Source organism: Pseudogymnoascus destructans (genome assembly GCF_001641265.1).
Source record: "Pseudogymnoascus destructans isolate 20631-21 unplaced genomic scaffold scaffold_8, whole genome shotgun sequence".
Classification (NCBI taxonomy): domain Eukaryota; kingdom Fungi; phylum Ascomycota; class Leotiomycetes; order Thelebolales; family Thelebolaceae; genus Pseudogymnoascus; species Pseudogymnoascus destructans.
The window spans coordinates 1382503-1404176 of NW_020167527.1; the positions used below are offsets into that span (position 1 = coordinate 1382503).

At 53.1% G+C, this 21674-nt stretch overlaps 9 protein-coding genes across 9 annotated transcripts; 4 read left to right on the forward strand and 5 right to left on the reverse strand.

Annotated features, from left to right (window-relative positions):
• Positions 1-1470: 1470 nt before the first annotated feature.
• On the reverse strand, positions 1471-3788 carry VC83_04075 (uncharacterized protein). Its single transcript, XM_024467712.1, has 3 exons — positions 2788-3788; positions 2661-2740; positions 1471-2605 (listed from the first exon to the last, which is right to left on the reverse strand). The coding sequence occupies exons 1-3, from the start codon at positions 3304-3306 to the stop codon at positions 2305-2307; spliced, it is 900 nt and encodes a 299-aa protein (XP_024324819.1). The 5' UTR covers positions 3307-3788; the 3' UTR covers positions 1471-2304.
• Positions 3789-5689, forward strand: VC83_04076 (uncharacterized protein). The gene is made up of 3 exons (XM_024467713.1): positions 3789-3927; positions 3978-5385; positions 5441-5689. Exons 1-3 carry the CDS (start codon positions 3916-3918, stop codon positions 5620-5622), a joined length of 1602 nt encoding a protein of 533 aa, XP_024324820.1. The 5' UTR covers positions 3789-3915; the 3' UTR covers positions 5623-5689.
• Positions 5690-6686, reverse strand: LSM1 (Sm-like protein; the record flags this gene model as incomplete). Its single annotated transcript, XM_024467714.1, has 3 exons — positions 5690-6232; positions 6284-6352; positions 6494-6686. 3 exons carry the CDS (start codon positions 6684-6686, stop codon positions 5937-5939), a joined length of 558 nt encoding a protein of 185 aa, XP_024324821.1. The 3' UTR covers positions 5690-5936.
• An 879-nt stretch (positions 6687-7565) lies between these two features.
• On the reverse strand, positions 7566-8265 carry VC83_04078 (uncharacterized protein; the record flags this gene model as incomplete). Its single annotated transcript, XM_024467715.1, has 2 exons — positions 7566-7990; positions 8217-8265. The coding sequence occupies 2 exons, from the start codon at positions 8263-8265 to the stop codon at positions 7566-7568; spliced, it is 474 nt and encodes a 157-aa protein (XP_024324826.1).
• A 1230-nt stretch (positions 8266-9495) lies between these two features.
• ATE1 (Arginyl-tRNA--protein transferase 1) lies at positions 9496-12296 on the forward strand (the record flags this gene model as incomplete). Its single annotated transcript, XM_024467716.1, has 4 exons — positions 9496-10296; positions 10766-10840; positions 11003-11948; positions 12005-12296. The coding sequence occupies exons 1-4, from the start codon at positions 10230-10232 to the stop codon at positions 12294-12296; spliced, it is 1380 nt and encodes a 459-aa protein (XP_024324827.1). The 5' UTR covers positions 9496-10229.
• Positions 12297-12934: 638 nt separating this feature from the next.
• On the forward strand, positions 12935-14303 carry VC83_04080 (uncharacterized protein). The gene is made up of 2 exons (XM_024467717.1): positions 12935-13514; positions 13571-14303. The coding sequence occupies exons 1-2, from the start codon at positions 13038-13040 to the stop codon at positions 14180-14182; spliced, it is 1089 nt and encodes a 362-aa protein (XP_024325022.1). The 5' UTR covers positions 12935-13037; the 3' UTR covers positions 14183-14303.
• Positions 14304-14332: 29 nt separating this feature from the next.
• VC83_04081 (uncharacterized protein) lies at positions 14333-18107 on the reverse strand. The gene is made up of 3 exons (XM_024467718.1): positions 17759-18107; positions 15149-17673; positions 14333-15094 (listed from the first exon to the last, which is right to left on the reverse strand). The coding sequence occupies exons 1-3, from the start codon at positions 17857-17859 to the stop codon at positions 15033-15035; spliced, it is 2688 nt and encodes an 895-aa protein (XP_024325021.1). The 5' UTR covers positions 17860-18107; the 3' UTR covers positions 14333-15032.
• Positions 18108-18883: 776 nt separating this feature from the next.
• VC83_04082 (uncharacterized protein) lies at positions 18884-19349 on the reverse strand (the record flags this gene model as incomplete). The annotated part of the gene is made up of 2 exons (XM_024467719.1): positions 18884-19227; positions 19346-19349. 2 exons carry the CDS (start codon positions 19347-19349, stop codon positions 18884-18886), a joined length of 348 nt encoding a protein of 115 aa, XP_024325024.1.
• Positions 19350-19676: 327 nt separating this feature from the next.
• VC83_04083 (uncharacterized protein) lies at positions 19677-21360 on the forward strand. Its single transcript, XM_024467720.1, has 5 exons — positions 19677-20072; positions 20138-20246; positions 20303-20521; positions 20574-20792; positions 20845-21360. Exons 1-5 carry the CDS (start codon positions 19911-19913, stop codon positions 21204-21206), a joined length of 1071 nt encoding a protein of 356 aa, XP_024325023.1. The 5' UTR covers positions 19677-19910; the 3' UTR covers positions 21207-21360.
• The last annotated feature ends 314 nt before the right edge of the window (positions 21361-21674 follow it).

Sequence of the window (21674 nt, forward strand, 5' to 3'; positions counted from 1 at the left end):
GTAACAAGATCAATGCTTGGAAGCTTGGAAAAGACATGGAAGTATGTGATAGTCGATTTACTGTATTGTCTGCTTGCCCTTTCTTAAGGAAAGGGCAATCCTATTTATGCTAAAGGAGTGTAGTTCTCTCATTTTCCAAGACTTTCCATGACTAACCAGGCTTGGTAACTGTAGTCGACATAAGAGAATCCCATAGAACCATCTCCTAGGTTCCTAGCCTATAGGAAGTGAAAGGAGGTCCAAGGTCAGAGTACCCCTATAGACAAATTATGTCATAACTTAACCAATCTTGTGGGTAACTAAGGAGCGATGACGTGTAATGAATCATAGAGGGTTGTAGAAGCTTTTGGAGCTATCGTTCGAGATATGTCATGTGTAGTATTAGCCCAGTAACTAAGGAGTGATGTCATGTAATGAATCATAGAGGGTTGTAGAGATATGCTATGTGGTCATATCGGCCCAGTAACTAAGGAGCAATGACATGTAATGAATCATAGAGGGTTGTAGCAATCGTTGAGTAGTATTGCTCTTGTTGTTGGTGTGACAAGCCAAAATATGTATAGTGACTTGTAGGTTTGAGGAGGAGATTTCTAAGTTTGCTCTTGAGTTTGATAGCAAACTGAGTGCAACGAATGTCAGTATGACAAGCGTGCTCTGCACCATTCATTGCAGACCATGAATCAGTCATAAGTGATAACCGTCCGCCCTTTATTATATGAGCCTGGAGTTCTATCTGTAGCTTCATACGGTGGTTGCAGAATGTCTTGTGTAAATCGCGCATCAAGGAGCTCATTGATATAGCTAACGTTGAAGGGCTAAGCTGGTGAATAAGCTGACGAAACGAAGGCCGATCAACCAGACTCATTGGTAAGTTATTAGATACAATAAATGCAAGTAATAACTCTCTATATCGAGAGGCAAGAACGGATCCTCCTACTCGAGGAGTAAAGAATTGTTGGGCATTTCGGGCTGTTCTCATATTCGGAGCGCCCTGCGAATCCTGCGAACTCTGACTCTGCGAACTCTGAGCACGCTGTAGCAATGGAGTTCCTGGTTTTATAGCTTCGTATAATGCAGGATGCATGCTTTCAACATGCCTCCACAAATTACTCGTGATATTCCATGATAAAAGCTTCGGTTTTGGCTTATAATTACAGCCATCTTGCATACAGACAATCTTCATCGTTGCAGGGCTGGTGCTTAACAATGTTCTACTGAATACATTCTTTAAGAACAACGGTGACTGAGTATTTGGGAGTTGTGGCCGTATTTGTAGTAATGGTAGAGCTATCGACGGCGAAGACTCGAATGGAAAAGGGGGTGGTAGCCGCTGAATTTCCTCATCTTCGTCACTTGGAATTGCGGATAGCTCAGAGTCGCTCATTCTGGTAGAAATATCAATTGGTATATTATCTATGGATCTATTTCTACGGATCTATCTATGAGGGCGGGGTAAAATCTTCGTAGCTTGGCATCCTGGGCCGTGCTTGCCAAGGACTCGAATAGTATGTATTCGAGTCTTTGGCAAATACTCGCCGAATACCCCAATTTTAGCCAGAATACTGCTCATCGCCGAATACTATTCGAAAACCACAAATACTAATACTATTTTGGGGAACACTGGGCATAAAAACGCGACACAACGCGTCGTGTTCACCTCATGTGCTCGTCTTAAAGTATACGTGATACACTGACGCGGCGTCTAGAATATTTGACTGAAGCTAGACCAAAGCACTTAGAGCACTGATTGGGATCGGCTCGAGGCTGAGAGCAGATGCTGGAAGTAAATTTAAGGGCACGAGGCCCTGTTGCTTCACAGAAATGCCTGGGGGTATATTTGCAAGCTCGGCCCCCCCAGTTACTAGCCAAGACAGCCCGGCCGTGAGGTGATTCGGAGCTCCGCAGCGAGGCCATCTTCGCGCATATTCATTGCCTGTAACCCTGTTTGAAGTTACCGCTTTGCCACAACCAGAAACAACTTCACGCATTGGACGTCTTCATTCCTCTACCTGCTGAAGGGGGTGACGGATATGCCTGTCTCTGATATAGCCAGCGAGTTTGGGGCTTGCAGTTTTATGGAGAATATATAGGTCTGTTGTAACTCTCAACGTGAAGCTAACCGGATGGTGACAGGGATAAGCACCGTGACTGTTCTCACAGATTGTCAAAGAATTGAATTACTATACGGCAGACCAGGTACCTGGTCGTTCATCATCCTGAAATTCTCCAGGGTGCCGCCTTCAAGTATTGTACAATGCACCCCACTTGATGACCCAACAAGCATCTACCTCGCTCCTATCAGGCTCATCGAGCCAGTCCCAGCCCCCCCTGGCCCCCAATCGTCGGCATCGGCGTGGGCGTCGATGTCGGTGTTGGCGTCCCTGTTCCCGTTGTCGTCGTCTTCGACGTCTCAGTCTTAATCTTCCGCCGCCTTGCCTTCGTGCGCTGCTCCACATCCGCCCACTGCTGCTTCCAATTGATGATACTCTGCGTCAACTCCTCGTCGTCATTAAACTGCACGTAGTCCAGACCCTGAACCTCGAGCGCGCGCAACTGGAGACGTAAGAAGTTCAGCTCCGATTCCGTGCTCTCATAGTCTGCATCTCTGCGGCGGTGTTAGTGGCAGTGGTAAGTAGAATAAGGAGGCCAGGGGGGCGTACAACTGCGAGACGTGATCTTCAAGCTCTATCACTCGCTGTGCTGCTTTTTCAGCTCGCACGACGAGAAGATCATGGATATGCTGCTCACGTCAGATCAAGCCCTCATGCAAGGTAGCAAACAACTCGCCTGTGACTCCTCCCGCCTCTCCTTCAGCTCCAACACCGTCTTCGTAAGCTGAACCAGCAGCGCTTCCGCCTCCTCCGCCAACAACGCCGACTTTGACGCCGACAACCCATTCACAGGCCCAGCCCTCGACGGCGCCCTCGACACCTCGAACATCCTACCCGAACTCTTCAAGCCTGGCGACAGCGGTTGCCAAAAGCGCTCCTCCTCCCCTCCCCTGCTCGCACCGCTTCCCACGCTCGTAAATGACTGGAAACTTGGCTGTTGCCGCAGGACGGGCGATTGCCGCAGAGTGCGCTCCATGCTGTCCGCGTCGCGATGGAGGAGGGAGACGTCACCATCGCGCAAGTCCTGCGATTGCAGGTGCGTAGTCAGGTCGAGGAGGCGCTGGATGAGCACATCCTTGCTGTCGTGGGTGAGATCTTCAGTTGCGTCCTGGGAGCGGGGACCTTGGGTGGTGGGGGAGCGCAGTTGCAGGTGCAGGATGGGGAAGTCGCGGATGCCGAGGAAGTGGAGGCTCATTATTGCGGTCGTGCCTTGTGTGGGGGGAGGTGGGTGACTGTGAGGCCCGGATGTCTGTTTTGTGAGTGTGGTATTTCACTTTCTTCCTCTCTGTGAAGAGGTCTTCTGGTAAGTGCACGGCGTGGAGCTTCTGGCCCCATAATATGCATATAAAGCTAAACCGATTGATCCAATGGTCGGTGGTGATTGTGACAATATTCACGGTTTAGACGCGGAAGATTTGATTAAACACTTCTGATACACTGAGAGGAGTACTTTTCTGGTAAAACAAAGACGATTATATTAATACTCACAAGCATTGCGAGTGTTGGCTCGTGCAATATCAGGGCAAGTGCATCTGGTGCACATTTGATGTTGTTGATAAAGACAGCGCCAAGACTCGGGGTCCATATAACAAACATCACCTCGCCGCCGGTGAAACTATTACCCGCAATCTTATCCAAAAGTTCACCCACCACAGACTGACAGCTGTGAGATGCGTTGGCGTAACATCAAAACATTGAAGTGCGATCAGGAGATCTTCTGAATCATCCGTACCCTCCCGAGTATTCCTATTGTCAAAGCGGCAAAAATAACAATTTATATCACAAAATACACAAAATAAGCAAAATGGCAGCAGGGGTACGTTGATTGTGATTGTGAGTCAAGACGAGTAACTGACAACCCAATAGGAAGATCTCCAACCTTCCCTGGAGGTTATTCGGGATGTGCTCGCATATCCCACGAAGGCTTCGCAAGCGCCTAACCTAGTCCCGGTATATGCCCAAATCTCATCCGACCTCATCACACCCTCCACTGCATATCTCAAGATCTCAGCGAGATCGGAGTCCGACTACTCGTTTCTGTTCGAGAGCGCAGCCGCTGAGCTTCTCGGTCGGTACAGCTTTGTGGGTGCGGGCCCGAAGAAGATCTTAAAAACCGGAGAAGGCCATGGCCCATCAGTCGACCCATTGCCAGCGCTGGAGGAGGAGCTCGCAAAGTACACAGTTGCGCATATCCCGGGACTCGTGCTGCCGCCGTTGACTGGAGGGGCAATTGGCTATGTGGGCTATGACTGTGTTCGTTACTTCGAGCCCAAGACTGCGAGGGATATGGAAGATGTTCTAAAGGTGCCGGAATCATTATTTATGTTCTTCGACACCATCGTCGCCTTTGACCGCTTCTACGGCGTCATCAAAGTCATTACCTTCCTGCACGTACCAGACGACCTCTCAAAACTGGAAGTAGAGTACGAGAAGTGCCAAAAAACCATCGCCGAGCTCATCGACGTCCTCCAATCCTCAGACACCCCACTACCCCACCAATCACCCATCCTGCTCGACCAAAAATATACCTCCAACATCGGCCAAGCCGGCTACGAATCCCACGTCACCACCCTCAAAAAACACATCCTCAAAGGCGACATCATCCAAGCCGTGCCCTCCCAGCGCTTCGCCCGCCCCACCACCCTCCACCCATTCAACATCTACCGCCACCTGCGCACCGTCAACCCCTCCCCTTACCTCTTCTACATTTCCTGCGCCGAGTTCCAGATCGTCGGCGCCTCGCCCGAGCTGCTCGTCAAATCCGAGCTCGGCCGCGTTATCACGCACCCCATCGCCGGCACCGTCAAGCGCGGTAAGACGGTCACCGAGGATGAGGCCCTCGCCAACGAGCTGCGCGAGTCCCTCAAGGACCGCGCAGAGCACGTCATGCTGGTTGACCTCGCTCGCAACGATATCAACCGCGTGTGCGATCCGCTCACCACCCGCGTTGACCGCCTCATGGCCGTTGAGAAGTTCAGCCACGTCCAGCATCTCGTCTCGCAGGTGTCGGGTGTCCTACGCCCCGATAAGTCCCGCTTCGATGCTTTCCGTAGCATTTTCCCTGCTGGGACAGTGAGCGGCGCGCCAAAGGTTATGGCTATGGAGCTTATTGCCGAGCTGGAGAAGGAGAAGCGCGGTGTGTATGCCGGTGCTGTTGGATACTTTGGATACGGCACCTTGGACGCAGAGGGGAATGAGGTCGAGGGCGCAATGGATACGTGTATTGCGCTGCGCACTATGCTTGTCAAGGACCAAGTTGCGTATCTTCAGGCTGGTGAGTTTGTTTCCCCCTCCCTTATTTAACGTCTGTATTTATACTAACGGCACAGGCGGTGGCATCGTCTTCGACTCCGACCCATACGACGAGTGGGTAGAGACCATGAACAAGCTCGGCGCGAGCATGCAGACAATCTCCTCCGGGGAGGACCTCTACGCACGCAGCCAAGACAAGGCAGCCGAGAAGGAAGCTCTCGAGGTGGAGAAGGCGAAAAGCTCCCGGGGCCCATATTGACTTGGCACTCTGAGTAGCTTTTTTAGATAGCACTAATATTATTATGACATGAAGGATAGCTTTTTTGGCAGCAGTGCCCCATCTTTCGCCCCGCAAATTTGTAAATTTTGAATTCTTTGTCCGTGATTCTATGGTCGTTTTTCGCCCTGTCCCTCCATCCTCCCCACACGTCAAAATGCTTGGCAGCAGCCGCAGAAGAAGCCAAAGCAAATCCCTTCCCCGGCCAAAAGAAGCATTTCACAATATTCTGCTCTGATAGCCCTTCTTCTCCCCTCTAGAACCCCCCATCACCCCACAAAACCACAAAAGCAAGCCTAAAACGTCCCTTCGCCATCCTCCCCCACAAACCCCTCCCCTCTTAACACCCTCCCCCTCTCCTTCTCCCTCCTCTCCCTCACCTTCCTCTCCCCCGCCACCCGCGCCTGCACCTCCGCCACATCTCCCCTCTCAAAGCCCACTGGCACATCATCATCCTTATCGAGGTCCACCTCGCCCAGCAACAACACGTTTTCACCTCTCACCAGAAAGGTCCCTTGCGGCACGTCCGCAAACTGCAGTGGCGGAGAGTGAGTGAAGAGGCGCTCGGATGTGGATTGGAGGACTAGGTTCGCTGGGGAGTGTTAGTTCATAGGAGCTTGAAGGGTGACGCATGGGAGCTCACCGAACTGGTCCCAGCTTCTCAACACGCCAATTAGTTTCCTTCCGTCGCGTAGGGCAACCATAAGTTTCTCTGTAAACACACACATATTAGTCTCTCTTCTCTTCCACATCCTTCTCTGCTCTCCCTCTCTGCCATTTTATCTTCACCCTCAAACGCGCCCCGACCACCCATCGTCCCTCCCCCAAAGCCACCAACGCAGGTGTGACTCACTATCAGTTAAATCCAGCAGCTGCGCGGCCGTCGTAAACATCTGCGGCGGCAACTGCTGCGGCACCTGCTGGGCTTGCATCGCCTGTCCCAGCGCCGGCGGGGCTGGGCCGCCCTGTCCCCCAGCCCCAGCGCGCTGCTCGTCGAGACTCGGCGCCTCGAGCGGCGGCGGGGAGTGTGCTTGCGCGTGCGCCATGGTGGGTGTACTTTTGTTCGGTTTGGAGGGGATTATCGGGTCTGCCAATCCATTGCGTGGGGGGTGTTGGTGGTGGTTGGTTTGGAGGTCGAGAACTGGCTGGGAATGTGAGGTTGGTGGGGAGGCAGGTTGTGTGGTGTTTGTGCTGGTGGTGAGCGTTATCAGCACGTGGTTTGGGGATATGGGAGGGAGAAAAAATGTTTGGCGCGCAGTGGCTGGATTTCCGTGGTTTAATTCACAAGCTTGCTGTGGTATTTTAGCTTGGAAGACACGGTTTTGCGATGTCGAGGTGAGTTGTTACAATTGTTAGGGCTATAAATGATTTTTTTATCTGCCGTTTTCCTTTAATGTCGCCCTGCGCCAATGCTTGCATTCATTCTTCCGTCTTTCTCTTTCTCTGCCCGTAAATCGTAGTTTAAACACCACTGCCCCACCTCCCAGTTCTATGAATCCGGCCAGAATGGTCTCTGGCCCCAGAAAGTCTTTATAGCAATAAAATAGAATATGCCCAACAACGCCGTCGCCAATGCTTCAAATAATGGTCTTGCGCATAATGCCCGTCTAGCCTTTCCCCACCGAGGCGGGTACAAAGACAGCGAGGCAGTGCTCTTCGTCAGCGTCCAGAGGACACCGGCGGGCGCAATACAGCAAACAGCCACCCCCGTAAGATCAGTAGGTGGAAAATAAAACAGCACGCAGCGCGCAGCGCGCAAAATGAGGCCCGAGGGCGAGGCAATCGTAGAGGCTCCTAATAGAGCCCCAACGAGAGCCATCACAGGTGTACCCCCCCAGCATCTCCAGCCCACGTCCCCCGTGTCCTGATATCCGCCCGCGAGCTGCAGAGGACACAGGGGAAGCTAGAGACGCCAGGTCCCCCTGCTACCGCTTGACGGTGGAGCGCTTGATGGCCTCGACGAGCTCCGCGCGAGACTTGAGGGCTTCGAGCGCGTCGACGTAGCTGAACCACTTGCGGCTGCGCTTATGGCTCTCGGGCCACACGCTCTTCTCCTCGGTGACGGTGGCCTCGTAGAACTGGTACAGGGCCTTGGGCGCGTTCTTTGAGATCTGCTTGGCCGTGCGGGTCTCGGTGATCTTGCCCAGGTCGTAGTCCACCTTGCACACTATGCCGGCCTCCTCCCACGCCTCACGCTCCGCCGCCTCGATGCACTCCTCGTCCGTCTCCCAGCCGCCTTTGGGGAGCACCCACTCGGCCCGCCGCGTCGACTGGATCAGCAGGATGAATGTCTTCTCTTTGTTCGTGGGCACGATGCCAGCGACGAGGCGCTCGCCATTGTCGCTATAGCCTGCGAAATCACAAATCGGTCAGCATAATGAACTATAAGACCCATATAGAAACGCAGCTCCCTTGCTAAGCCTGCGCTCGTTTCGTGGGCGAGGCGGTGGCCGCACTTTGTGGTTTTGGGGTTGTTCACACGACCAGCACAGCGGTGTTCGGCGCACCACCCAACCCACCACAAATTATTTGGCGACTCTCCGCGCTCATGCAGGAAGGGGCAGTTGGGGACTCACGCTGCTTGTTTCTTCCGACGCGCGACTCCATGGAGCGACTTTGCGCCATGGGGCGGATGGACAGGGAGAGCGACACCGCGCTGGTGCTGCTGGGGCGACGGTGTGTCGATGGGCGAGAGGACGTTTGCCCCAAGAGCGTTTTCGCAGGCAGGGCGGGCAGTTTTATTTTTATTTTTTTTGGGGGGGGGGGGTTTGCGGGCGGTGCGGTTTGGTCGGGTTTCGCAAGCTTTTAGTGAAGCGACATTGGTGAGCTAAAGTGTGGTAACGAGGGGCGAGCTGGCGGTTGGAGAGAGACCACGACGAGGGGCAAAGTGGGAGCTGGGGAGAGCCCCGGGGAGTTGGAATTGGCTTTGAGAGGACGGGATGAATGGTATAAATGGAGGTGGTCGAGTAAGATGATCTGAGCAGGTGGGATTTCGGAATTTCGATTTCTGGGGGCGTGGCGGTGATAATATTTTTTGGGGAGTACTTGAGTATCGTGGGATGCGATGTGATAGGCAACTAACCAACAAAAGTCTCTCTGGCGTACCCGGCTTCCACAAATGCGGTTCCTATGATGCAATGAAAGGAACTTGGTCGTTTTTAAAGTGATTATGCGATCAACAAAGATAACCCAAGGATAGGTATTATTGAGTATTGGAATTATTGAAATTCGAGGTGGTGAGCCCGGAGGGGGGGGGGTGGGGGTCTTGATAATTGACAGAGGGGCGAGTGAACAAGCGGTCTTCTTTGGTTGTCAGTCTTCATGCCTGCCTGCCCGCGTGCTCTACTCGTGTACAAGTCTAGAATAAAAATAAAATAAAGTCCCCAAAAAACTACGCGGAACTCTAGTCCTAAGGGTACTTTATTTGATGATGAGTACTGTTGTCGGTCGAACAGGTAAGAAGGGGGAGAAGTTTCTCGTCGGCGAAGGGATATGGGACATTCATCTATATAGGCAATTCTCAACACCCAAAAATGACATGCCCATGCTGAACCATGACCAGCTTCCCCACCATCTGCGGCCCAACGAAGACCACGCCTCGCGACGCCTTCTGGGGGAAATCAAAATAAGAAAAAAAAAAGAAATATATCCTGACCAGCGAACCAGCAAAACACGGCCTGCTTGCCCGGAGCTGATGCTAGATTTCCTATTGTGGAACACTGGGCGACTCCCCTAGAGCAGCTAGGAGCGGGGGGGGAAGGGACGAGTGAGGGGGGAGGGACGAGTGAGGGGGAAGGGACGAGTGAGGGGGAGGGACGAGTGAGGGGGAAGGGACGAGTGAGGGGAAAGGGACGAGTGAGGGGGAAGGGGTGAAAAGCGTATGATGATATGCAGTGTCAGTTGAGAAGGCATAGAAGGGTTGGAAGGCTTTGCATCTTGCATTTGTCGTCCATCAATGGCCATCGCAGGCTGAAGGCAGAAGCCAATCAAGGCAGGAGCTGGTCCGAGTATGACTGGTAGGTCGTTGTCAGTATGATTATCAGTTATGATCGGTATGATCTGTAGACCCATCTAGCACTTTTACCACATATCAGGGACCGCCGCCGGCTTTCTTCTGCTGCTTCCATTTCCACTTCTACCCCCCCACTATCCACTATGACATGTATTGGGAAGGCCGGCAAGGCACTGTGCAACCTTGCACTACATGAAAAGTACTATACAGCCGCCGCATTTGCCTCCCTGCTTTAGACACTCTAGTCCGACAGCAAAGACAATATTTGGCGTTAGTAGAACAGTTAGTCCAGGATCATGCATTAAGAAATCGAGAGACTATCAGGGTTCCTCTCGTCTATGTGTCGCCTCGGCCGAACTGGCCGCGTCGGGGCTCTCGTCGACCATCTTTTGTGATATCAGCCATCCACCGTGCTCTCGGCGCGTCGACGATATCATTCACGGAAGTAAGCTTACCCACATCACACCCGACACAAAGACGCCGTACCACTCTAATACCTTCTACCTTCTACCTTCTACCTACATTACCCGCACACCCACGGCGAACCCCCGCACACCTGTGGATCCAGCAAAAAACAATGTCCTCGCCGACCAACTCCAACTCCAGCATCACCACCGTGCCCGAGGCCGTCCTCGGCCCCATAGGTCAGCCTCTCCAAACCCTAATTCCGCCCCCTGAACGTTGCCTCTCCTCCATTCATTCCAGAACGTGGACACATCCCTTGGATGACGTCCGCCCCTCCCACCCTCGCGCATACATACCCCGCGGGGCCTGCCGCCGTGGCGGCATGCACGCCATACTTTCAGGATGGCCTGGCCTGGTGCTTCTGGTGCTGGCTGCTGGCTGCTGGCTGGAGTAGCCCCCGCGCTTCGGCTGTACAGTACTCTAGGTGATGATCTGCTGCGTTTTCTGGCCCCTGGGAAGAAGGCGTGGGAGGCGTGGCGGAACCCCCACGCTGGGATGCTGGTCCAGAACACGTCAGACATTCTGTCGTCAGAGGTTCTGTGCCAGCGAGCAGCAGTCACGAGGAGAGTCACGGGATCTAACAAGGGATTGTTTCCCAAATTGAGCTTGCTGCTTGTGGAATTATTGCTGATGGGAGACGTCGTGTAGGTTACCACGCGCATTCATGCGGATACTGTAAGAGCAAGGCCGAGCGTAGGTCTTCGGGTCGCGGGTCTTCAGGAAGTAGGCATTCATCTCCGTTCATCTCTGCTTTCAACGTTAGGTTCCCATTGTCATTTCTCATCGGAATCTCCGCTCAGTTTTAACTAGTCTGATTCTTATTGGTTTCATTTTCCTACATGCTTCTCTCGCTGTGAAGGAAGCAAAACTCATTCTTCTGAACAGGCCCCTCTTACTACGCTTCCTCCAAGCACCTAATCCCCAGGTTCTATGAAGACTTAATATGTAGAGGCTGGAGGCGCTCAGGGACCCTCCTGTACAAACCTGACCTCAGGAACGCATGTTGTCCCCATTACACCCTAAGGCTGGATGCACCTGAATTCCGAGCCACCAAAGACCAGAGGCAGGCGCAGAACCGCTTCAACCACTACATCCTCGGCGATGAATACATCAAAGAGACGGCAAGACTACATCCAAAGTCCAAAGCCGAAGCAGCAAGGTACAAGCAGACCTTTGATCTCCGCGAACGTGTCCACGAGAGCGAGCTATCCTCTCTCCAAGGGCCAACAAAACCCGCCCACGACTTCACAGTCACGCTGGAACCAGACACTTTCACAGAGGAGAAATACCTCCTCTACGAGAACTACCAACGCATCGTCCACAAAGAAGGACCGGATGACATAGCCCGTCACGGCTTCCGCAACTTCCTCTGCTCTTCAAAGATAAAGCGCAGCACAGAGACCGTTGACGGCAAAGAGAAGAAACTGGGCTCCTACCACCAATGCTACCGCCTCGATGGCCGCTTGGTAGCCATCGGCGTCCTGGACCTCCTCCCCAACGCCGTCAGCGCGGTGTACTTCATGTACCATGAAGATCTTCACACGTGGAGCCCTGGAAAGCTCAGTGCGCTCCGCGAAACGGCTCTGGCGATCGAACAGGGGTGCAGATGGTACATGATGGGCTTCTATATCCACGGCTGCACGAAGATGAAGTATAAAGCCGACTATCACCCTCAGTACATCCTGGATCCGGAGAAGTACACATGGGACCTCCTCGATGACGACCTCAAGCTGCGCATGGACGCACGGCGCTATGTCTCTCTCTCCTCTGAAAAAGCACGGGGTATCCCCGCGCCAACCAAAGAAGAGGCCGAGGCCGCCGCTGCTTCAAGGTCCGTAACCCCCCTTTCCCCATCTTCCCACCTCTCCAGCCCCTAACACCTCACAGATCCCCCCCTCCCACCAACGACGACGACGACCTCAACCCACTCTCACAAAATATGCCCGGCGCCCTAACCGCCCACGAGCTCGCCACCTTCGACCTTGGTTCCCTCCTTCGTCCCTACGGCCGGGGCGCGGTCATAAGGTTCAGGGATATAGAGGGCTGGGAGGGGTATCCGGTGCCGGGGGATGGGAGGACGGATGGGGAGCCGGTTATTAAGCAGGCGTTGGGGGATTTGGTAGCGGTTGTGGGGATGGAGTTGGCGGGGAGGTTGGTGGTGGATTTTGCGCAGAGGTAGGTGGGGGTTGTGGGATAGGGGATAGAGGGGGCGTATATGGAGATTTGGGTATGGGTTGGTTTTTATACCACGTCGTATTTTGTGTGTACCATGATTAATTTCTATAGGAACTTTCAAATTATAGATATGGAAGGAACGGTTACCAAGCAAGCCTCAGTCGCAGCTTCCCCGGGGCTTCGAGTTATGTATATGGAAGGTATGATTATCAAGCAGGCCTCAGTCGCAGCTTCCCTGGGGATTTCAAGTTGTAGATATGGAAGGAATGATTATCAAGAAAGCCGCGGTCGCGACTTCCTCGGGGATTTCTCTATATTTATATATGGAAGGAATAATTATCAAGCAAAGCCCAATCGCAGCTTCCTCAGAACCTCAAATTTGGAGATCGGAAAGAACGGTTATCAAGCAAAGCCTTGGTCGTAGCTTCCGATATGTTAAAAAATCTGAGGCTATACGTAGCTTGTGAGAATGCCATCTCTGGCCTCGTCCCTATTATTTGGCAGAGGTTTTACTGTTGAAGCGGCCTCGACTTCATCCCTCCACACATCTGATATCGATCACATCTCAACCTCAGCCTTGCGCTAAAAGGCTGCACCACGCTAACGAAATAAAGTCCCCAAACAGCCCTTCAACACCTCCTACCCCTCCACCACCACCTCCCAAACGCGTTAATCTACACTCTCCCTCTCACCGACTGCTACATACCCCTCTCATCGCGCGCCCACCCCCGCGCAAACCGCCAACATGGCACCGACCTTTACGCAACTCCTCCTCCTCTCCCCCGCCGAGCTCTCCTACCTCCACACCTCTCTCTCCCTCCACCCCCCCCTCCGCCCCGACTCCCGCACCGCAACGCAATTCCGCCCCCTCACCGCCGAGACAGACATCCTGCCCTCCACCAACGGGTCCGCGCGCATCTGCTTCGCCGACGGCACCGAGGCCATCGTCGGGATCAAGGCGGAGGTGGAGCGCACGGCGCAACAGCCGGGCGCGGGCGAGGGATTCGTCGATGTGGATGAGGAGGATGAGGAGGGGAGGGGGGGGAAGAGGGGGGGGGATAATAAGTGGGTGGAGCTGAGTATTGATATCCCGGGGTTTAGGGATGATGATGCGATGCCAGTTGTGCTTTGCTCGATTCTGGCGGAGGCGTTGTTGGCGGATGGGACGTTCACGCCGAGGTTGTGGATTAATCGGAGGTTTCATTGGAAGCTTTATATTGATGTTCGTCTCCCAAAGTGTCCCCATATATGAAGATCGGGCCCGCTAACACCTTACAGATCCTCCTCCTCTCGCCCCCGCTCTCCTACCCCCTCCCCCTCCTCTCCCTAACGACCTACCTCGCCCTCCTCTCCACCCGCCTCCCAGCCCTAAAATCCGAGCGCGACGAAGACCCCCTCTTCAACGACGACTGGGACGCCGCTGTCCCGCTGTACCCGCGCCACACCAGCACCTCCCGTCCGCCCGTCACCATCCTCGTCGTCGCGGTGGGGGAGAACGTGCTGTTCGATCCGAGTAAGGAGGAGTTGGCTGTTGCGGATGCGGTGCTCGCTGTTTCGGTTGCGGATCGAGCGGCGCTGGGTGGTGCTGGTGAGGGGGGGGATGTTGATATGCAGGGTGGTGAGGGGAGGAAGAGGGATATTAGATTGTTGAGTGCGCGGACGATTGATCCGCCGGCGAGGTTGACGCCGCCGGGGGTGCCGAATTATCTGAATACGGCGACGGGTGGAGATGCGGCGGCGAAGGTTGAGACTGGAGGGGAGGAGGGGGTGTGGAGCGCGAGGAGGGGAGGGACGGGGAGGGAGATGGTGAAGAGGATGGTGGGGAGGGTTTTGTCGAGTGGTGTTGTGGAGGAGGTTCTGGATGGGCTGGAGGCGGTTGAGGTTGGTTAGTTAGGTGGTGTCACTACTGTCTGTCTGTCGTAAGAGGGAGTAAAAATAAAGGTGCGGAGTTTGGGGATACAGTAATCTGTAGAAATACAATCAAGTCATTACATTACATACATGGCACGACAGATATTGCACAATACACATGTGGTTTAGTGTCAGTTTCTTCATTTTTGATTTGCTTGCGCTGGTAGCGATTGGTCTCCATATCCATTGATCATAGTAGGACCGCGAAGTCGAGGCCAAGGGACGATGCAAATCGCGTAGCTATCTCTTCCCACTTCCTCAGCAATCGCATCAAGGACATCTAACCCCCTCCCCACGCCAGACAACCAGGTAATCACCCCCAGATAGTAGCACCCCCGTCCCATCAACTCCGTCCAGATTCAACTCCGCAAGTCGCCCTGCCTGCCTGGAGAAGCAATAAACATCCGCAACGAAAACCATCAGCAGGCTCGGTCTGGCGCTCCTCGTCCCACCCCAGCTCATCTCATCTCTCCCAAGATCCTCCTCATACCTCCTCCCCGTATCTCTGTCCTCCCCTTGAAGAAGCTAATTGTGACATAATATACATCCCCTCGTAGCGATGGCGACAACTTTACCGAATCCTATAAATACAGATATTCCTCTCCCTGCTCCACCGTGCCGTGCGTGCATGGTTTGAAAAACTGAGGGCCGAGTTCTTGACGTGGGTCGGCGGATCATATAGCAGTGGGACTTTGGCGGTGCGCGGCGCGCGGAGCCAGGGGTGGCAGCGAGTAATTGTGATTGATGGCGGCGAACGATGTACAAGAAGAGCGCAAGCGGCGGATTGTGCAGCAAGATTGCGGCGTGCATTAGCAGTGCATCTCAAGATCTAATCCTCCTCCGAGTCAGAAGGAGATTCATCTCCAGACGAAGACATGTACTGCTCGACAGCTGGTTGGATGTTAGTTGCTGCGCTATCCGTAGAATGCAGATGGGAATACTCACAAGGCACAACTTTAGCCTCTTCCGACGAGCCGTGGCGCTTAAATTGCTGCTCAAGCTGTCTGAGCTGATCGATCTTCTTCTCCTGCTCGTGCTTGCTCATTGGCTTGTTCTTCTTGGGCTTCGCGGGCTTCTGGGCGCGTGGAGCGCGCGGCTCAGGCGCTGGGATGCAGTGAGGCGCATAGCGCTGAATGAGATCATGCAGCTTGCTCAGGGTGCTGTTGCTGAACTGGTCGATGTCGAGCTCGGGGTTGTTCTCGAGGTCGAGGTCTGGAAGATCCTTCTTCAGCAGCGCAATGGCCTGCTCCATAGGGCGACCCTCAAGCTGGGCGATGCCGTTGGAGATTTGCTCTTTCTCGGCGAAGCCAATGTTCTTGGGGCGGTAGCCTTTAGACTTGGCGGCCTTGGTGTCCTTCTTGCCACCAGCGGCCTTCTTGGCGGGCTTGGCCTTGGACTTCTTGATCGCGGCTGAGCGCTTGGCGACCTCGTCGACTTGCTTCTGGACGATGGCGACCATCTCTTGTTGCATGCGGATCAGTGCCTGGTCAGCCTTCTTCGCAGACATGATCTCGATAAGCTTCTTCTGTTCCTCAACGAGACGAGCTTGAATAATGTTTGCTGCGCCGGAGTTGTGGTCCTCTTCGGGCTCTTCCTCTTCACTCTCATCATCTCCAGATTCGCCAGAGCTCTCGGGGGTGGCAGCGCTGGAAACTGCGTGATCAGCGAGGTATTGTCCCTTGCGCTGCCACTCAGAGTTGAAAAAGGCCTCGAGCTCTTGTCCCATGACATTAACTGCAGTCGAAGGTGGGTTGAACTTGTAGCAGTTCTTGAACATCAGGCGGATATCAGCCTCGAAATCCTTGGAGTTTGCGTAGTGTCCGCTGTTGAGGTTGTCCGTGATGGTGGACAGATCCATGGGCGACTTCACAATTTTGAAGTATTCCGGGATACCAAGCGCCACGGGATCGACAGGAATGAGGAATGGGGCATTGATACCCTGGTATTTAGGCTTCTTGAGCTCATTGAGGACCTCCTCGCAAAACTTGAGCTCCGTCGCGAACTTCTTCTTCTTGGGTCTGGCATTGTACACCAGATCCTTCGACTTTGGTGGGTGAATTTCACGCTTTGGTCGCCCACCATCTCCTGCCTTCGTGGAATCGCGGCGGATAAGAGGCGTTCCGGATGGGTCTAGTGCAAAGGTTTGCGCAGCTCCTCCGGCAGTCGTAGGTGACCCCGCACCGCCAGTGTGGGCTCCGCGAGATTGGCGCCTCTCCGGGACGTGGCGTGGCGCAGATGGGACTGGAGTAGCCTTCTTCTTCTTCTCCACCTTCGGAGGTTCTTTGGCGGGCAGCTTGCTCATGAGGCTGTCGCGAACGTTGATGGCGCAACGGGTAACCTCGTGTTCCAGCCCATTGAAAGTTACGCAGTTTTGGTAAAGGAGCTCAACATCCTTGATGTAGTCCGCCATGGAGCTGTAGCCCGCCTTGGCCTTCTGCTCAATGATGGAGAGATCGATTGGGTTCTCGACCTTAGCTAAATAGCCCTCTTTCAGGATTGGCCACATGTCAATGACTGCAGCTTTGAAGTTCTTGCCATCCTTTGTGCTCTTGGCCGATCTAAGTGCCTTTCCGATCTCCTTAGTTTGGTATGGTGTAAGTGGTCCATCGTCCTTGATGGCAGGCGCAGGAGCCTGGGTAGAAACGCCATTCTGCGCAGCTGGCAGATCGGTGGGTGCAACACCTTCGCCACCCTGGAGCTTGGTACGCTTTGCGGATGGCTCATCCTCGGGATCTTCTTCGCGTTCGCGCGACACCTTAGATGGTGCTTGAGGCGCGTCAGCCATCTCGGTGTCTTCCCGAGCGGGCTCAGCAGCGGATGGCGCAACTGGCACGGCAGGGCTTGGAAAGCTGGTGTTGAGATCGAGGTTCGACATGCTCGCGGGTTTAATTGGATCGGATGATGGGAGTGGATCTATTGAGCCCACAGAGGTGTTGAAGGAGCTGGGTTGAGGTTGTTCGTTTTCTGCTGTAGGAACCGGCTCGTTCGGGGTTTCGGTCTCGTCGCGTAGATCGCGATCTGTCTTCGCGTCCTGGATCGCAGCAGCTTCTTCTTGTGTAACTGGTGATGGGTTCTCTCTTAGATCGGACTCTGTCGCAGAGACAACCGGAGGTACGATTGTTGTCGACTCTAATTCGATTTGGTTGTCGGCAGCGGAAAGAGTTGCAATGTCGAGGGAAGGTGCAGTGGCAGAAGTCGCGTCGCTTGTTGATTGTAGAGGTTGCGCGACCTCGGTTGGTGCGGTGCTCGTCTCCTCCATGATCTCGGCGACAAGCGGCGCGTCCTCTGTTTGCGCGCCAGCGACACCATGCGAACTTTCCACAGCGTTGTTTACTGCAACAGCGTTCGCGTTATGATCACCATTGACAGTTGTTACTGAAGCGACGGCGTCGGGTGTACTATCGGGTTTGGAGGTGAGGGTGGATCCGGGTCGAGTCGTGTCGTGGTTTGAATCATCGTGGATTGCGGAACTGGAGGGTTTCACAGATAAATATTTGTGGACACTTTGCAAGAGGGAGGGAGGGGAGCGCAAGGAAAGCTCGAGGGGAGACTCACCCGTTGATGCCCAGATCCAGAGCCATCTTGTCCGAGGATGGAACCGGGTGCGACTTCTCCCTGAGAACGTTGTGGTCTGGAAGTGAAGTCATCACGGCCATCAACCAACGAATCCCGCCGCAGATCAACGCAGGCAGCCAAGTTTACGAATGCGCGCCAACAGCCGGGGTAGATAAAATTAATAGGCTGATAAATGGGCGTTATTGAATATATAAACTGTAGAACTGGATAAATGGCAAATTGGCGACAACACTCAGTGAAGGTGTGGTGGAGATCAGTGGAACCAAAGTTCAAGTATTGAAGACTTGGGTTGGTTGTTGTTGTGATGTTCTTTGACTTGACGCGGCGCAAGCGAGTTTAACAGCTCCCAGGGCCAGACAGGGAATGGGCGGGACCTCTTATTTATATTAAGAACTATTTGGCCACCCCTTGTTTCATTGGGCCGCACGTGACTCATTGGCGGCTCCATCAACAACTGCAACGCGCGACTTTTTGTTGATTAAGTGGAAGAGACGCGATAAAAGTGTCGAGCACTTGGGGGAGGGTTGTGTGATTATTTACAAGGCGTTTTGCTTGTAGGAAGTTATTTGAGATATTGAACACATGTCGGATGAGCAAAAAGAGTTTATTTGAGATATTGAACACATGTCGGATGAGCAAAAAGACTTTATGTACTTGTGGTGAATGCGCGTCTATTATACCATACCAACCATACCAACCATACCAACCATACCAACCATACAGTATACCAACTACCATACCACTATACCAACTATACCAACTATACCATCTATACTATACCATCTATAATTACCATACCAACATACTATACCATACTATACCATCTATAATACCATACCAACATATCAACTAATACCATACCAACATACCAACTATACCAACTATACCAACTATAATATACCATACCAACATACCAACTATACCATACCAACTATACCATCTATAATCTACCATACCATGCCAACCATACCAACTATACCATCTATACCATACTATATTACTATATATACCATACTATATTACTATATATACCATACCAACTATACCAACTATACCAACTATACCATACTATATTACTATATATACCATACCAACTATACCATACTATGGGTTTGCTTCCCCCTTTCTGGCTTCTGGCTTCTGGCTTCTGGCTTCTGGCTTCTGGCTTCTGGCTTCTGGCTTCTGGCTTCTGGCTTCTGGCTTCTGGCTTCTGGCTTCTGGCTTCTGGCTTCTGGCTTCTGGCTTCTGGCTTCTGGCTTCTGGCTTCTGGCTTCTGGCTTCTGGCTTCTGGCTTCTGGCTTCTGGCTTCTGGCTTCTGGCTTCTGGCTTCTGGCTTCTGGCTTCTGGCTTCTGGCTTCTGGCTTCTGGCTTCTGGCTTCTGGCTTCTGGCTTCTGGATTCTGGATTCTGGCTTCTGGCTTCTGGATTCTGGCTTCTGGCTTCCCCCTCCTATGTACCAAAGTACCCAATCTCGGATGATTTTGCCACCCGTCCCACCCTGCTTTACTTGGCTCTTACTTGGCTCCCTTCCCAACGATACCTGATCACTTTTGATTGGCTCACACACTCATCGTCCCCTTTCATGATTGGCTGTTCAAACCGCTATATGACCCGCACCCAACACCCCTTGTCCACAGCTCCAATAGACAATAGAGAATAGAGAATAGAGAATAGACGGAGGGAAATCCAAGCTGGTGCGTGTGTAATGTGTGCTATACTTCAAGTAACTTACTGGCAACTACCAACTTCCCCCCGCAAACCAAATACCGACTAATCCCCTACTGCCCTACTCCCCTACTTCCCTTCTCCCCTCCCCTACTCCCCTACTCCCCTACTCCCCTACTCCCCTACTCCCCTCCCCTACTCCCCTGCCCTACTCCCCTGCTCCCTACTCCCCTACTCCCCTACTCCCCTACTCCCCTTTCCCCCATTCTCTCTCTCTGACAAACGATCAAGAACATGGTCGCAAACTAACCTTCCCCTTCCCAAAACGCTTCCCCAGAGTCGGAACGTCGCTTCAAACTGCTCATGGACTTCTATTTGCTCCGCGCCCTTTCGCGACTGCGTTGAGGAACATTGGTCTTCCAAGGCCATTGTCTCCTTCGCCGGCCGCGATCACCCCTTGCGACAGCATGGGCCGAACACCGCCTCGTGAGAATGCCTACCCCCAGGCCCCTACCGAGGCCTTTGCCGCGCCTTTTGGCTCCTCGGCTCCTCCCCCAAAGCGATTCCTCAAGCGGTACAGGACTGAGATCGCGGCGAGCAGCAGCAGCGTCCTGTCCACCTTCCTCTCTGTGAGTCCCGCTCTTTTACCCCGCAGCTAGTAGGGAGCCCATGCTGATCATTGTGATTACTACAGTTCCCGCTGGACTCGGTGAAGACGCGGATGCAGACATACAGATACAACAGCTTCCTCGACTGCGTTCACAAAACCTACCAGACGGAGAGACTGAGGGGCTTCTTTCGAGGTATGCAAACCGATGCAATCTGTGGCTCATGGGCTTTTAATAACCCAAACAAACAGGTGTCACGGCTCCTGTCGCGTCTATTACGTTTGTACGGACGGTGTCGATGTCCGTGTACCAGAGGTCGAAATATACATACTCCGGTTGGATGAAGCGCAACTTTGGGGTGGACCCTATGAGCCGCATCAACACTCCTGGGAACTACCCCAGCTTCTCGACAGTGGCATGCGTCGGAGCGGCAGGTGCAACAGCTGGCTCTTTTATTACAATAGTTGCCTGTGAGTACTCTCATCTCGTCCTACAGGCCACCAACTGACGCAATTCACACAGGTCCGTTCGAGTTGACCAAATTAAGTGCTCAGGTCTCGGTATTGATGGCTGGCAAGAACATCACCAGCTCCCTCACAGACCCAACTGGAAGTAGCAATACTGCATCCGTCAATACCATTGCTGCCAGTTATCAGAATAAAGGAACATGGAGCACTGCGAAACACATTGTCAAGACACGTGGCATTGGGGGTCTATATTCGGGGTTCAGCCTCCACCTCCGTAAGTGGACATACCCGACAGCGTCACCATACAGACTAACATTAGCTTTCAGTCCGAGATACTCTAGGCACGGCAATCTACTTTATGACCTACGAGAGCGTCAAACAGGTCCTACTAACCTACCGTGGTGACAACACCACCACCTCACCAGTAGCGGTAGCCGGCGCGGGAGGTCTCTGCGGAGTAGTAAGCTGGGCTCTGATCTACCCCATCGACTCGGCAAAGAGCATATATCAACGCAACTGTCTCATGCACCAGAAAGGCAACGCCATGAAACCCAAGATCCAATTCTCCAATAAACGAATGTACAGGGGGATAGGGGTTTCCATGAGCCGCTCCGCCATTGTAAATGCGATCTTCTTCTCGGTATTTGAGTTCTTAAAGAAGCACATCAATGCACTTGAAGACAAGTGATGCGCATTGTCGGGGGAGTTTGCTAGCATATGTCACGATGAGCATGGGCCGGGTGTTTGATTCCCTGGGTGGCTCCCGTGTACATTAGTTTAGTAGTACAGTACATGCCTGGTCTATAGCGAAAGCGCCATAGCAGTATAGCTAAATATCAAACAATAAACTTGATTTTGGTATAAATTAATAAAAGGGTAATCATGTAACTGTAACGCCCCCTTTCACAATGATGTCATAGATTTTATTGATCCCCGCAATCGCCGATAAGAGAAATCTGCAGAAGTGGTTGCCTTTGGGTTACCGTACCTAGCCGCCTCCACCCAACCATCTCCAGCACCGCAATCCACCTCCGTCGTCGAGGCCCAAAAAAAAGCTCCCCCTCAGCATCTGCCAGGGCACCAGCTTTGTTTCCTCTTGTCCGCGAAAGTACCAGGACAACAGGACTCACCACCTTTTCCTTCTCATCTCACTACT

Coding starts and splice junctions, on each gene's coding strand:
- VC83_04081 (XM_024467718.1), bottom strand. CDS start 17,859: ATGGCCGTGATGACTTCACTTCCAGACCACAACGTTCTCAGGGAGAAG. Junction 17,674..17,758: donor CTGGATCTGGGCATCAACGG/GTGAGTCTCCCC, acceptor GAAACCCTCCAG/TTCCGCAATCCACGATGATT. Junction 15,095..15,148: donor AGAGGCTAAAGTTGTGCCTT/GTGAGTATTCCC, acceptor ACATCCAACCAG/CTGTCGAGCAGTACATGTCT.
- VC83_04080 (XM_024467717.1), top strand. CDS start 13,038: ATGGCACCGACCTTTACGCAACTCCTCCTCCTCTCCCCCGCCGAGCTC. Junction 13,515..13,570: donor ATTGGAAGCTTTATATTGAT/GTTCGTCTCCCA, acceptor AACACCTTACAG/ATCCTCCTCCTCTCGCCCCC.
- VC83_04076 (XM_024467713.1), top strand. Junction 5,386..5,440: donor AGTTGCGTATCTTCAGGCTG/GTGAGTTTGTTT, acceptor CTAACGGCACAG/GCGGTGGCATCGTCTTCGAC.
- VC83_04083 (XM_024467720.1), top strand. CDS start 19,911: ATGGGCCGAACACCGCCTCGTGAGAATGCCTACCCCCAGGCCCCTACC. Junction 20,073..20,137: donor TCCTGTCCACCTTCCTCTCT/GTGAGTCCCGCT, acceptor TGATTACTACAG/TTCCCGCTGGACTCGGTGAA. Junction 20,522..20,573: donor TTTTATTACAATAGTTGCCT/GTGAGTACTCTC, acceptor CAATTCACACAG/GTCCGTTCGAGTTGACCAAA.
- VC83_04075 (XM_024467712.1), bottom strand. CDS start 3,306: ATGAGCCTCCACTTCCTCGGCATCCGCGACTTCCCCATCCTGCACCTG. Junction 2,741..2,787: donor AGAGGCGGGAGGAGTCACAG/GCGAGTTGTTTG, acceptor TGACGTGAGCAG/CATATCCATGATCTTCTCGT. Junction 2,606..2,660: donor GAAGATCACGTCTCGCAGTT/GTACGCCCCCCT, acceptor ACACCGCCGCAG/AGATGCAGACTATGAGAGCA.